General features: G+C 40.9%; 1 protein-coding gene across 6 annotated transcripts in view; it reads left to right on the forward strand.

The window, feature by feature from the left end:
• The window catches only part of inpp4b (inositol polyphosphate-4-phosphatase type II B), a 290,844-nt gene that overhangs the window by 228,115 nt on the left and 48,464 nt on the right, over window positions 1-14,265 (forward strand). For all 6 annotated transcript variants that reach the window (XM_015965572.3, XM_015965579.3, XM_015965584.3 and 3 more), the window contains one exon: window positions 8,320-8,503. In XM_015965572.3, the coding sequence (XP_015821058.1) occupies window positions 8,320-8,503 (184 nt within the window). The remainder of the gene's footprint in view (window positions 1-8,319; window positions 8,504-14,265) is intronic.

The raw sequence follows: 14,265 nt of genomic DNA on the forward strand, positions 1-14,265 counted from the left end.
TTGTTATTGTTTTTCTTCAAATTATTCTTTAAGTGTTTGTGCTCTATAATAAGAGAATTTCTCCACTGTGGGATCAATAAAGTCTATTCTATTCTAAATCATTTTCATCAGAAATACTCATTAAACATTTTTGAGGAAAACACCTTAAAAGCAGAATGCAATAGGCTGGAAAAATTAACTAGATTTATCCTGTTTAGTATTTATTAACTTAGACTGAGTACTTCTTCTTCCCCAAAACAAATCCTGATACAACTTATGAAACGCAGCTTGTTAGAAGTGTAGTATAGTATTCACATTTCATGTTTTAGATTAATGACCTAAATAAAAAGCAAGTACAAATCATGTATAATAGTAGTAAAATGAATTTCAATTCATGTATTATTTTGTTTATTTAACAAACTATTATAAATGTTAATAATACATTTTAGATCACATAAATGAAAAACAAGCAAATTAATAAATTCATCCGCCCATTTTTTCTCAGGTTACCGAGGTAACGGGTCTATGAGGAAAACCCTGATCCACACACACTATCCAGATGTGCAGCTCATGGAAGCAGCTTTTGCTAAACCCAGTATTGTTTTGCATTGACTAACAAACATAGTTGCATTCAGTGTACATGCATTTACCATTTAAAGCCTGAAATATGAAATATTTGTTTTGAAAATCTGTTATTTGAAAACTGAACTATGCATTAGCCAATGCTTATATAACAAAAGGCATTTTAATTATGAAATGATCTAACAATATGTCCGTAATAAATAAACTGGCCCTTGCCACATGTAGACCCTCCACCAGAGGGCAGTAGACATGTGTAGGACTGCATTTAGCAGGTTTTGGATGAAAGTGCTAATCCTAAAACTCCCTTTAAGGCCAGAATTGGGTTAATGCAGATGTGTGACAGTCACCTTCATTGCATTAAAGCTGTCATGGCTGAAGACATAATTACAAAGTTGTTTTTTGTTTTGTTTTGTTTTTTTACATGCATCTAAATACTGTAATGAAGGCAGATTTGAGACACAAAGAATTTAGTTCTAAAAGTCATGCTATTCTCAAATCTATGTAGTTGTGCTAGTTAATGAGTCCTGATTTTGCCCCAGTATCCAGCTGTTCAGCCTGAAGATGCCTCTGCTTCCTCCGCAGATCACTCTGCAGAGAGTGGAAATCTGTGTCTGTCTGTTTGTCCAATGCAACGGGCACTTTTTAACCACATTGTACCACATATTTGTAGTTTCACACAACCACAGGATGTGTCTGTAAGCACGGTCATTTAAGAAAAGAGAAGCCGCTCATTACATCAGTTGAGGTAAAATAACCCAACTCAAAATGCAGTTGCCCTTTGAAAGTAAGTGCATGCAGTAAACATCCAACAGGGATCTTTTTTTAAATACAGGCAGTGTTTTTACTTCATATTGATTTCATTTATTTCCTTAAAACAATAAATACAGCACATGCATTTGTTATAAAGCGTTTCTCTTTAATAGCAACAATCTGAATTCAGAGCATAAAACAATAACAGGCATGCCTGGCTACGAGTGTTACTGATCTGGATGTTTCACTGTAGTTGTCATGTTTGAAGGCAATTTCGTAACCCACGACATGAAGAATCACCACAAAATGGTTTATTTTGAATGGTGCGGTAGAGGTAGCTTCCGGTGGACAGGAAATGGATCTGTGGGGTTCTGAGAGAGGAAGAGAGGTCAGAGTCTGGAACAACATGAGAGGATGATGAAGGCAAAGGGCTTACGGTTTCCTGGATGATCCGGGTTCTTCGGGGAGGGTATGCCAGACCTGGCTGAGCAGGGAGACCGAGGAGCTGTAGGTGGGCCGGTGAGTGGTGGAGAGCAGGCGATCAGGGGCAAATGGCGGGACTGGAATATTGATGATGGTTCCGGTGATACTGTAGAAAGCAATATGAATAGATAACTGGAACCTGGAGGGATCAGGAGGGCAGAGCAAGTTAACTGCCCGAAGGGCAGGAATGGGCAGACAAATTCTGATATCTTTCAGAAAGATCAGGAGGAGGGCTAGAAACTATCCAAGACTGAGTATCATCTGGCACTGGTGAGTTGTCCCGCTGCTCCGTAAATCCCCTGACCGCTGATGAGCTGATGTGATACAGCTGAGCTCTCCAGACACACCCACCTGCAAACAAAGCTCAGACAAAGATGGTTAGTTCAGCACAGAGCATGACAGTAGTTCAGAGAGCTGAACAGCTTAGTTTTATTAAAACATCCTCATAGCCTGAAATGAGAAGTCAATGGTTTGACCCCTCAGTAGAAAAGGAAGAAAAAAACACTGACTAGGAATGAGATATTCCGTTTGTATAGAAATGTTAACTAATGACTCTTCGGGGCCTGTTGACACACTCATAAATATTCATAAGAAGCAGACCAAAAAGTTGACTGGACAAATGGCTCATATTCATGGAATGAATTTCAATTAACACATTGAAATTCACAAGTGCATCAAAAGGTTGTAAACGGAGTCAGGTAGAAATAAAAAATGACTCCTGTTAAATTTACAGCCATGGCTAAAAGTTTTGGGACAGAGTCTAGTATGTCACAAAGTTTTCAACTACAGTAATTCACTCAATCTCCAGAATGTCAGGAAGAGTGATCAGATGGACTGCCCTCTTTTACACAGATTTTAACTTCATTTTATCTTAAACAATGTTTATTTTCAGGAAGTTCAGCCTTTTTTCCAAGAGCTCTTTCCAAAGGAAAACTAAGAGGATGATTTGTTTATTTATTTTTTGTTCTTTTGTTCTAAAGTTGAGGTCTAATCGTACGTTCTGAGATATATTTATTGATACAAGATGCTACAATCTAATCAGTCATCTCTGCCACATCCCCAACAAAATATAAATATTTCAAGCTTTGCCTAAGGACTGCTTGTTGGACTACAATTCCCTTACTTTTTTGTTGTTTTTCTTGGCTTCGTGTTAAAAAAAGTCCTGGCACACAAAATTCCCAAGAAACACTGAGGATTGAATCAAACGCAAGGCCTGAAATAAAATATGCATCCCCTTTGGCCTCTCATCTAATTTGCATGCCTGGATCTATGCCATCCCTCTCTTAGCATGGTTTACCATCTTTCTGGACCCGCTTGGACTTGTGGCGATACAGATGAGGCAATTAAAGTTCCCTTTCCAAAGCCAGCCTAAGAAGGGATCAATTCTGTCCTGCAGCATCAGGTGGCAGGTCCTAACATTCATTAATGCCTGCACGAGTTCCCTAATGGGATTGGATTTGTACTTATGAGTCAACAGAGCTGTTATTGAATCAGTCATCCTCCTCCAACTGCTTCCTCCTTCGCCTCCTTTGGAGCATCTCTGTTGTTGCCATCCTGTGGGATATTTATTTTTGCATATCTGAATAGTTTTGTTAGAGGAACTTATGCTCACGGGGATGAAACAATATTACAGGATGTACAGTAAAGTCTAATGTAGCGCTTTAGTAGTGTCAGTCCTGAAAGAACGCCTTAGGTTAAATAAAATCACATAGAAAAACACAAATTTTCAGATAATAAGTTAACTACTCCCTGGTTGACTGTAGCAAACTCCTGGCAAGTGCTTCTTAATGTTCTGACCCAATGCAAGGAAACAGTCTATATATTAATTATATATATGTATTAGGGATGTAAGAAAATATCGATATGGCAATATATCGAGATTTTTTTCCAGCAATATTATATCAATGTTCAAAAGCCGTGTATCGGAAATATCGATATGGCAATATATTGTGATTTTTTTTCCTGCGATTATTACATCGATATTCAAAAGCCGTGTATCTAATTCTTGAAAGAATTTACATGCAAACATTTGTGTATTTTCTTTTCGTTTTGTGCAATTCAATTGCCACCCGCTAGTTGGCAGCAGTGTGCAATGGGTTTTGTTTCCACCATTGAAATGTAAAACCCTCCATCATGGTTCAGATACCTCATGTTAAACATGTTACATATCAGTTTGGACTGTTTATTGAACATTCTTACAATAAATTCAGTAAAAAAATTGCTTGTGATGTCTGACTGAATGTATCACAATATATCGTGATACATCGTATTGTCTCCCCTGTATCGTGATATGTATCATATCGCCAGAATTTCAAAAATACACATCCCTGATATGTATCCCTTTTGTATATGTATCGCCGTCAGCTCTGAGGATGTTTGCAGCTGCAAACGAAGCGTCAGAAATGTAAAGAAAAAACCTTATCTGTGTTTAAAAAACACAGATAAGGTTTTCACTCCTCCAGTCACGGGGGAATTAAATGTTCATATTTTTAGAGTTTTTTCGCGAGGTATTCTTCAAGCTTCTCCGTGTCTGCCGCTAGTTATCCTCGGCTCTCTTTATGTTTTTGAGGGCGCAATGGCGGCAGTGTAGACGACAGCGGTGCCCTGACCAATCACAAGCTTGCGTTCTCCGTCTCGATGGACAGATGTTTAGAAAAGAGAGCTCGACTCCATCCGTCCGCTCTCCAGCAGGCTCGCAAGGACGGATAATGGCGTTGCATGTCTCCACACTGACACAGACGCAGAAGCATGACTCAGTCTTTATGCCGAATTCCAGTACTCACTCCAGAGTCCATTGTGAGTCTGTGGGCCACTTGAGAAAACCCAAAACCTCTGGGAAAAGTCAGAATTGGCAACTGCTAACCCCAGCACTGCAAGTCCAAACTTAGCGGCCGATCTCAGGTAGATGAGCGGCCAGCGGCTGCTTCCACTGCACCCTCTCTCTCCAAGTCTTTCTCGTGCCTATTCCTCTCTCTTCTATATAACAATACCTTTACCCCTAAACAGCCGCATGTATTGAAACATAACATTTCTTTTACTAACTGAGACAGAAAACAGCACAAGTTAGCTTTAGATTAGAAATAAATTAATGAAATCATCATGTTTTAAAACATATTAATTCACATTTTATGAAATATCTTAAAACAACCACATTTTATTTTAACTATTGAATAATTATTTAATGATTTGACCAAGGGTTACACCAACAACAGATCAGTTAATTCTGGCAGGCTCTGCTGCAGAAAAAAAAACATTTGAGAGCTTGTTAAAGAAGGAATCTGGTGAAATTGGTGCTCTGTCTTGTATGAACCACCAGTGATGTATTAGATTAGTTTCTAGTTTGTTGGCAGTCATCCTCCAGTGGACTCATTAGCTGGGATGACAAGGCCAAGATTTAAAAATCAGCCAAACAAAGACATAATTAGGTACCAGGAACCATGGTTAGATTTCTCGGGGCCTTCAGATTTCCTTCAGTATTAAAACATAAAGTGTTGCTATTGCAGAATAAAGCAACTTTCAAAGAAATACTTTGAATCTGTTACTGTAAAATATGCTGTGTGTGTTGGATAATGCTGTAAGTAAATCGATTTGATATGATGGAATATGATTAGATAAAGTATGATTTGATGCAATGTGGTAGGGTAGGATGCAATGCCATACCATACCATCTGATACCACAGGATATTATTATACTAATGATATGATACAATACAACATTTGTCACTGGTTCTGTTCATTACCTTTATGGACAGAATTTCTAGGCGCAGCCGTGGTGTGGAGTGTGTCGAGTTTGGTGGCAGGAGAATCTTGTCTCTGCTTTTTGCGGATGATGTGGTCCTCCTAGCTTCATCCAGCTCTGACCTTCAGCTCTTGCTGGGTAGGTTCGCGGCCGACTGTGAAGCGGCTGGGATGAGGATCAGCACCTCCAAATCTGAGACCATGGTTCTTGACCGAAAAAGGGTGGCTTGCCAACGCCGGGTCGGGGGAGAGGTCCTACCTCAAGTGGAGGAGTTTAAGTATCTCGGGGTCTTGTTCACGAGTGAGGGTAGGAGGGATCGGGAGATCGACAGGCGGATTGGTTCGGCGTCTGCAGTGATGCGGACGCTGAGCCGATCTGTCATGGTGAAGAGGGAGCTGAGCCAGAAAGCCAGGCTCTCGATTTACCGGTCAATCTACGTCCCAAGCCTCACCTATGGTCATGAGCTTTGGGTAATGACCGAAAGAACGAGATCACGGATACAAGCGACCGAAATGAGTTTCCTCCGTAGGGTGGCCGGGTTCAGCCTTAGAGATAGGGTGAGGAGCTCGGACATTCAGGAGAGACTCGGAGTAGAACCGCTGCTCCTCTGGATCGAAAGGAGTCAGTTGAGGTGGTTTGGGCATCTGGTCAGGATGCCTCCTGGACGCCTCCCTGGGGAGGTGTTTCGGGCATGTCCTGCCAGCAGGAGGCCCCCGGGTCGACCCAGGACACGTTGGAGAGGTTACATCTCCAATCTGGTCCGGGAACGCCTTGGGGTCCTGCCGGAGGAGCTGGTGGAGAAGGCCGGGGAGAGGACAGTCTGGAGCTCCCTAGTTGGGACGCTGCCCCCGCGACCCAGACCCGGATAAGCGGAGGAGGACGACGACAACGACAATACAATATATGAAACTTTACCATGTGATGTAGGATAGGATAGGATAGGATAGGATAGGATAGGGTGGGGTGGGGTGGGATTTGGCATTAAGTAATCAGCACTTACACTTTATTACAACTACTAGACACAAAATCATTACAGCAAAGATTAGGTTTGAACCTCAAACTGACCAGACTTGTCACAACCTTTAGTGTGATCTTTCACTTGTGAAATTAATACTTTGGAGTCAAATGTGACTCATAAAAAATGTCTATCATTGTTTACTGCTTGCCATGTATCCAAATTGCAGATATGAATAGTATGAAAGTTTATTTGGTATCTAAAAGGATAATTTAGGTCTCTAAACTGTAAAGCAGATTTTTATCTCCAGATAAGCACGCTACAATTGTTTTTTTTTTTGTTCTCATTGTGTGAAAAAAAAACAAAGTTATCATTCTCAAGATAATGAAATACTATCAGAGAAACAAGTAGTGTTTTCTCTGATAATCAGATAATTTCAATGCAAATGGTGCAATGCTCATTTTCATTTAGTATCTCTGTCATTACACTGATGAGACGTTTTCAGTCTGAATCAGCTGCTTTGCTTCACTTTAATTTAAAATCATTCTTGTTAGCAAAAGTCAGTCCAAATGTTACATATCTAAGCATTTCTTCTATGGAAACACATTGTCCCATTCTCAGAAGTACTAGAATGTATTTGTTTTAATTTTTTTGTAAACATAGCGTAGTAGAAGATTTGTTTTTACCTTTTTTGATGGCAGGTTTCGGCTAACGCTGTAGCCTTCCTCAGACCACTGCTGATGTTGGTGGGATGACTTCCTTCTCCGTTTATCCCTTCATCGGCCGTAACAGACCACTGCACAAGGAAAATCATAATGGACTGGGACAGAACGCGGATCATTAACACAGAACAACAAAAATACAAAAGATGGATTAAGGACGTGATAGAAATTAGGAGACGTGGTCCCAGAAACATGAACAGACACGATTTTACACATTGGATCACTCATGGGACCTTGCCATCGGCGAGGAGGGCGGGGGCAGTAGAGGGCAACATCGTCCTCTGCTGGCCGTAGATAAACGGAGAAGGAAGTAACGCCACCATCATCAGCAGTGCTCTGAGGAAGACCACAGCGTTAGCCGAAACCTGTCAGCAAAAACGGTAAAAACAAATCTTTACTACTCTGTTTAGAAAATAATTTAAACAATAGAAGGATTGCACAGAATGAACGTACAAAAGATAGACAAACTGGAATGTGCTCAGATTGTTTAATACATTTCAATAATCACAATCCAGACACATAAGGGTTAATGAGGCTGTTTTTCTTTGGTAAGCAGTGCCCAGATTACATTACAGAACCAGGACTTCTGTGCATCGAAGTGTATGACACAAGACTATGAACTGTGTAGTTTTGAGAACCTTGCATTGAGTTTTCTTTTTTATTCAACAGTGGGAGAGAGAAGTAAACAGAAATGAATAGTGAGTGGGCGGGGAAGTAGGGTAGACCTGTCTAGCAGGATCGGTCTCTAACCACCTGTCTTTGCCATGGCAGAAGGTGGATTATTACCCACCTAGTGCATCTCAGTGGAAAAGAAAGAGAAAATCTGCTAACTTGTATGATTTTGAAGCCTTTGCTGGGAGATAGCTATGATTAGTGCTGTAGACCTAAAAAAAAGAGCTGTCTCATGTACATACCATCTGAGTTCAAACCACTTTGTGTTGCAAATCTGAAATGATGTTCTTTCGGGTGAAGCTTGAATCACTTTGCAGGGTGACCTTTTTTCAAGCACTTTTCAAATATTTTCTCTAAACAGACATCACGTTTCCTGTTCACAGCTGTGCAGGTGCAGATCAATCTTCCAAATCTTAATCGACTTTCCCCTTCCACAGCTTTAGCGCTGCCTATCAGTGTATCTACTACTCCCCAGAGCACACAGCCAAAGCTCAGGAGGTACTCAGCACCATGGGTCTTCTCCAGCCGCTCATCACTGGCTCAGCTGACCAGCTCCTCCTGGCTGCACATGAACACTCCTCCTCTGGAATGAGGGATGCACTCAAGAGCCTCTCAGACAAGGTGAGACAGCACCTACACCTTTCATGTCCCTCCACTTGCATCTCAGCCAGCCCTTCATTCCTCTTGGCTTCAAGCAGCAGCAACACAGAAATCGTGGATTACTCATCAAACATAACATCCCAGACAGAACGGGCTTTTAGATTACGTTTATTTCAACCTTTAATTTATCCAGAGCTTCCACCTACGCATCTATATACAACAGACATCTCCTACCACATCTACGCTGACGATATACAGCTCTATATGTCCTTCATGCCACACCAGTTGGACAGGCTGGCCACCCTTGTACTCTGCCTGACCCAGATCAGTAACTGGCTGTCCAGCAACTTTCTTGTTCTCAACGCCAACAAGACAGAGACCCTGATCGCTGCACCCCCGGAACTTCAACCAGCAGGAAATTGCCTCTTTTTGCCCATCAGCCAAGGCCAACATTAGAAACCTGGGAGTTATTTTTGATCCGGTTTTAAGTTTAGACTCACACGTCAAAACCATCTCCCGCTCTTGTTTCTTTCAACTGAGAAACATTTCAAAAGTCCGTAAACTGGTTTCTACTGCAGATCTGGAAAAAATCATCCATGTCTTTGTGTCATCACGCTTAGACTACTGTAACGCTCTTTTTACTGGTCTCAGCAAAACCTCCCTCTCACGCCTTCAAGCCATCCAAAATGCAGCAGCCAGACTCCTAACCAAATCCAGGAGACGAGCTCACATCACTCCAGTTTTACAGTCCCTCCACTGGCTCCCGGTAGAATATAGAATACAGTTTAAAGTTTTAGTCCTGACCTATAGAGCTCTTAACAACCGGGCTCCAAGCTACCTATCTGAGCTTTTATCCCCACACACCACCTCACGGAACCTCCGATCCACATCTGAAAACCTCCTGGCTGTTCCTCGAACCAGACTGAAAACCAAAGGGGACAGGGCCTTTCAGTCTATTGCCCCCAGACTTTGGAACAGTCTACCTTCAAATCTCCGTCTCTTGAAATCTGTAGAGGTCTTCAAAAAACATCTTAAAACTCACCTTTTCATCCAGGCTTTCCCCGTTAAATATTCTAAAAGATGGCTTTGCTCTTGTTCACACCTTGACTTTGTTTTTACTCCTGATTTTGGTTACTATTGTTGTCACTGCTATTGTTTTTATGATGTTTTTATTGGTTTGAGGTATTTGCTCTGATTTTACTCATGTTGTACAGCGCTTTGTGATTTATATCTGTGAAAGGCGCTACATAAATAAACTTTACTTACTTACTTACTTACCTGTGTTGAGGGTGAAATTTAAGAACTACTGCAGAGTCCTCTTCTCACAGCTGTGACACGGAGCTCCGCACCAGCTGTGGTTTTGTTCTTTTAAAACAAAAGCTGCAAACAGAAAGAATGATCAAAATAACTTTAAACCCTTCTGTTGTTTTGAGACAACGACAAGCGCATACATTCACACACTAAACAGACATCCTTGGGAAAAATCCATAACCCATCATAAAATCACCAAACTTACTAAGCTGTGTGGAGGTCTGTGGAGTTGCTGCATTTTTATCAGTATAATTAATGAATTACATCTGGCGCTGTCAGATTGCAATCTGTTGTGGGAGAGATTGTTTTTGCCACAGTGGAATAGAGACCAATCAGCCCCCTTAATTGGTACATTCGCTCTGTCACCACTTCCTCTCATCCTTGATTAGACACACAAACGTCGGCCAAGCAAACCCCCGGCCTGGTCAGCAGGAGGAGGGCCACGCTCTGATTAAAATCTCAAGCTGTGTTTGTGTGTTGGAGGCTGAGGGAGATTGATGTGTAAGAGCGTGTTTGTCAAGCACTGATGATGGCATCGTTCATCTCAAATCTCCAAGTCCCTGATGGGGCCAAGCACACATACCCGTCTATATACAGATGCATGCCTCTATTAATGTGTTTATGCAGCTTTGTATGCATGCTGAGTCGGGGCTTATCCAGTTAACCCTACACACACACAAACACACACACACACACACACACACACACACACACACAAACGCACGCACATACATACATATATATATATATATATATATATATATATATATATATATATATATATATATATATATATATATATTCCTGAACAGGCCACATAAAAATGCTCCACGGGCCACATCTGGCCCGCGGGGCTTGTGTCTGGTCTGACACATGTGGTCTAAAGTATTTATTAGTTAATAGCTGGCATTGTTGTAGTCGCTGTTAACTGTCTGGCACTGTTTGGCTTTTATGCATGGTTTAATTCATTTATAATATTTACCAGCCTTCATCAAACACTAATTGAAAATGTTGTTATTCTTTTGCTTGTGTTTTCTCAGTTTATATACTTTTCTCAGAATTGTTTTTTGTTGTTGTTTGTTTTCAGAGACTTTAAACATTTTAATAATTTTCTTGCCGTAAAATTAAACCAAATGAAAAGCAGCAGACCATATGGACCAGAGTTTGCCTTCAGGATATAGCATTATCAAAAAAGAGATTAATAGACTCTTTTTTTTTTTTTTACACACTGAAAGAACCTTGGGAAAAGCGATCCCTTCAGGCCATATTAAGTGTTTATCATCAGGATCTTGCATTTCCAAACACTTCCACTGAATTTCCCCCCTCTCTCTCAGTTCAAACCCCAGATTTATTTCAGTGTTTCCCCTCCAACACGCTGCTCGAATGTTCTCTGATTAGCTCTGGACGAGGCACATGTGAAGTTTCTTCTCTTTGTATGAGGATGATTCTACTGATGATAATAATAATTCCATGCTGATGATAATCATAGTGAAATGGCAATTTCAACGCATCTCCCCTCCACCCAGCTGTGTCCTTGGACAATATGTTCCAACTTTAATTGTTGAGAGGAAGTCTGAGGTGTGGGGTTGATTGGTTATGCCTGAATAAGTTAAATTACACCATGTGTGGGGGTCACCAGTGCAGAGGTTGTATTTTTAAGGGGCAAAACCTGCTCATCCATCCATCCATCCATCCATTTTTGTCTACTTATCTGAGGTTGGGTCATGGGGGCAGCAGCCTAAGCAGAGAGGCCTAGACTTTCCTCTCCCCAACCTTTTGGACCAGCTCCTCTGGGGAAATCCAAAGGTGTTCCCTGGCCAGCTGAGAGACATAGTCCCTCCAGCGCGTCCTGGGTTTTCCTTTACACCTTCTCTTGGTTGGACATGCCCGGTAAACTTCACCAGGGAGGCGTCCAGGAGGCATCCTAATAAGGTGGCCAGGCCATCTCAACTGGTGGGTCTTCTCCAAGCCCCTCCCGGATGAAGAGGTTCTCACCCTATCTCCAAGGGAGAGCCCAGACACCCTGTGAATAAAACTAATTTCAGTTGCTGGTATCTGTGATCTTGTTCTTTCAGTCACCACCCAAAGCTCGTGACCATAGATGAGTACAGTAATCCCTCGCTATAATGCGGTTCACCCTTCACAGCTTCGCTGTTTCACAGGTTTTTTCCAGTGACTGCAGAAAAGGATTTTCCCCCCATCAATAAATAAAAGGAGACAACGACAATTGAGATGAATGAAAATCCAATCAGACAATGGGAAAGATAATTGAACAGAAAAAAGCCAATCAGCAATTGAGAGAGGCGGGACTAGACGAGAAAATAACCAATCAGAGTCCGGATCTAGCCGCTGTTTGAACAAGCTGACGATAAGAGTTGATCTAAAAGAAGAAAACGTCAAAGAAGATCATTATATGTGACCTTCTGAAAAGTCTGCTTGGTGAGAACACTTCCAGGGTTTCCCCTGGTTTTAACAGTTACAGCGGTGGCAGGGCAGGAGAGGGGCGGAACATTTTCATGCTGCTGTGTGTGTTTGGTGTTCTAGTGTTTTTTTATTTATGAGTAAAAACATTCAGATAGCCCAGAAAAATATTAGTTAAGGGAAAAACAAATCTTTTATTTTTTGCAGAATTTAGCATGCTTTTTTTACAGTGCATTAAACAAGAGAGAAAAGTGTGAAAATAGTAATGTCTGTCTGAGAAAGGAGTATAAAGTGTGTAGTGAGGGGTTTTACGGCCTAAAATTAAATGCTTAATATGGTAAATGGCCTGTATTTGATATAGTGCCTACTAGTCCTGGTCCCCCCCCCCCCCCCCCCCCCCCAACCACCACCACCACCACCAGGCGCTTTACAACTCAATCAGTCATTCACCTGTTCACACAAACCTGCAACCTTCCGTTTACGGGGCGAACTCTGAGTTCCTGTGCCACCGTCGCCTCGCTATAAAACTATAATAGTTGCAAAAAATAAAGCTGGCTACTTCGCGGGTTATTTCTGCAACGTAAACTAGATGAACCGGTAAATCTCTTCACCAACCCACTCATCCTGTGGGTAAAGCCCTCAAGAATGAATAAATTCCTGTTGTTGTTCTGTTTCCTGCTTTTTAGATCAAACATAACATTTTATCAACAGTGGGACTGCACAGAGGCGTTCAGTCCCACTTGCTGTTTAGTTGTGAAGAAAGAACACGGTTCCTCTCAAAGGATGTTGTTCATTTCAGATCTTTAGGATGCTGATAAACAATTACACAAAGGAGTAGTTTTTGGCATATAAATGGTTCAGCCTTGGTTAGAAAACAAAGCCGCAGTGCTTTTTACTTTGATTACGTTGTTATTTCACTTTGAACACATTATGTTTGTCTTTCTGGAAAAATAATATGAAAATGTGGTCACACTTCACTTTGGATCTTAATGTTTGCAAGCATAACCTCAGTTTAAGGTTTGTTTGGCTGAGAATGCGACTCGGTTATTGCTTTGTGACAATCTCCTTAAAACAGGAAGGGCAAATTTGATTATTAACAAAATAAAACCAAAAGAACTTTTTGGCCTCGAGGTCAAAAAATGCAAATAAGAATCAGATTTTAAATACAGGATCTAACTTTGTTAACTGACTCCAGAAAGGGAATCATACAGCTCAAAGATTGCAAATTAACCCCAAGGTCAGATAAGCAGAGTTCAATTTGAATGTGGTCTAACTCTTTTTATTTTATTTTTTTACTGTTTAATTCTAGACTCACTGCACCATATATATGTTGGTTTTGTTTCTGTATGGATGTTTTCATCTTTGAAATGATGTTTACTTGTTTGTTTGAGAGCAATAATCCATCATCCCTGTTCTCAGACGATTGCACAAGTTGTTCTATCTATAGATTGTGCTTGTCACATCATTGACTTACACTAATGGAACTCATTTGGATCCATATGAGGCAATTAAAATGGATATGATTTATATGTGATGGTGTTTTGAGTGTGTTTCTCATTTGCTTCTGTGCTTAAACTCCCATCAAATGGCCCATTCACTCCAGCAAAGCCCCGTCATACTTATATAATCAAGAGTGAGGTTGTTAATCCAGGCTCAGATGGATCAGTAGATGTGTTTTTATTAATGACTAAAGCATACTGGAGCTGCATCTTAAACCAATACTTGTGATATTGGGCCTTGTGTTGCTTCAGGGCTAAGAAAGCTTCTGTTTTGTTAAAACAACAAAAGAGCTTAGGAAGTCTGATAAACTGACTTGTCTAAATTTAGGACAAGACTGTATTTAAAGAGACATTGTGTAGTTTTTATCTATAATCTCTGGAAATATCTATCGAAACATTGTTGAAAATGAGTAAAATTATGTCAAGTTGTTGAAAAATATTGGTGACTTTTTACCATATAAGCATACAAATTGGGTCAAAAGTTCATAGGGCATGGGTCTAGCGTATTTGGGAGGCGCCATATTAGACACCATGTTTCCTGCTCAGAGGCTC

The sequence above is a fragment of the Nothobranchius furzeri genome, chromosome 4 (assembly GCF_043380555.1).
Source record: "Nothobranchius furzeri strain GRZ-AD chromosome 4, NfurGRZ-RIMD1, whole genome shotgun sequence".
Lineage (NCBI taxonomy): Eukaryota > Metazoa > Chordata > Actinopteri > Cyprinodontiformes > Nothobranchiidae > Nothobranchius > Nothobranchius furzeri.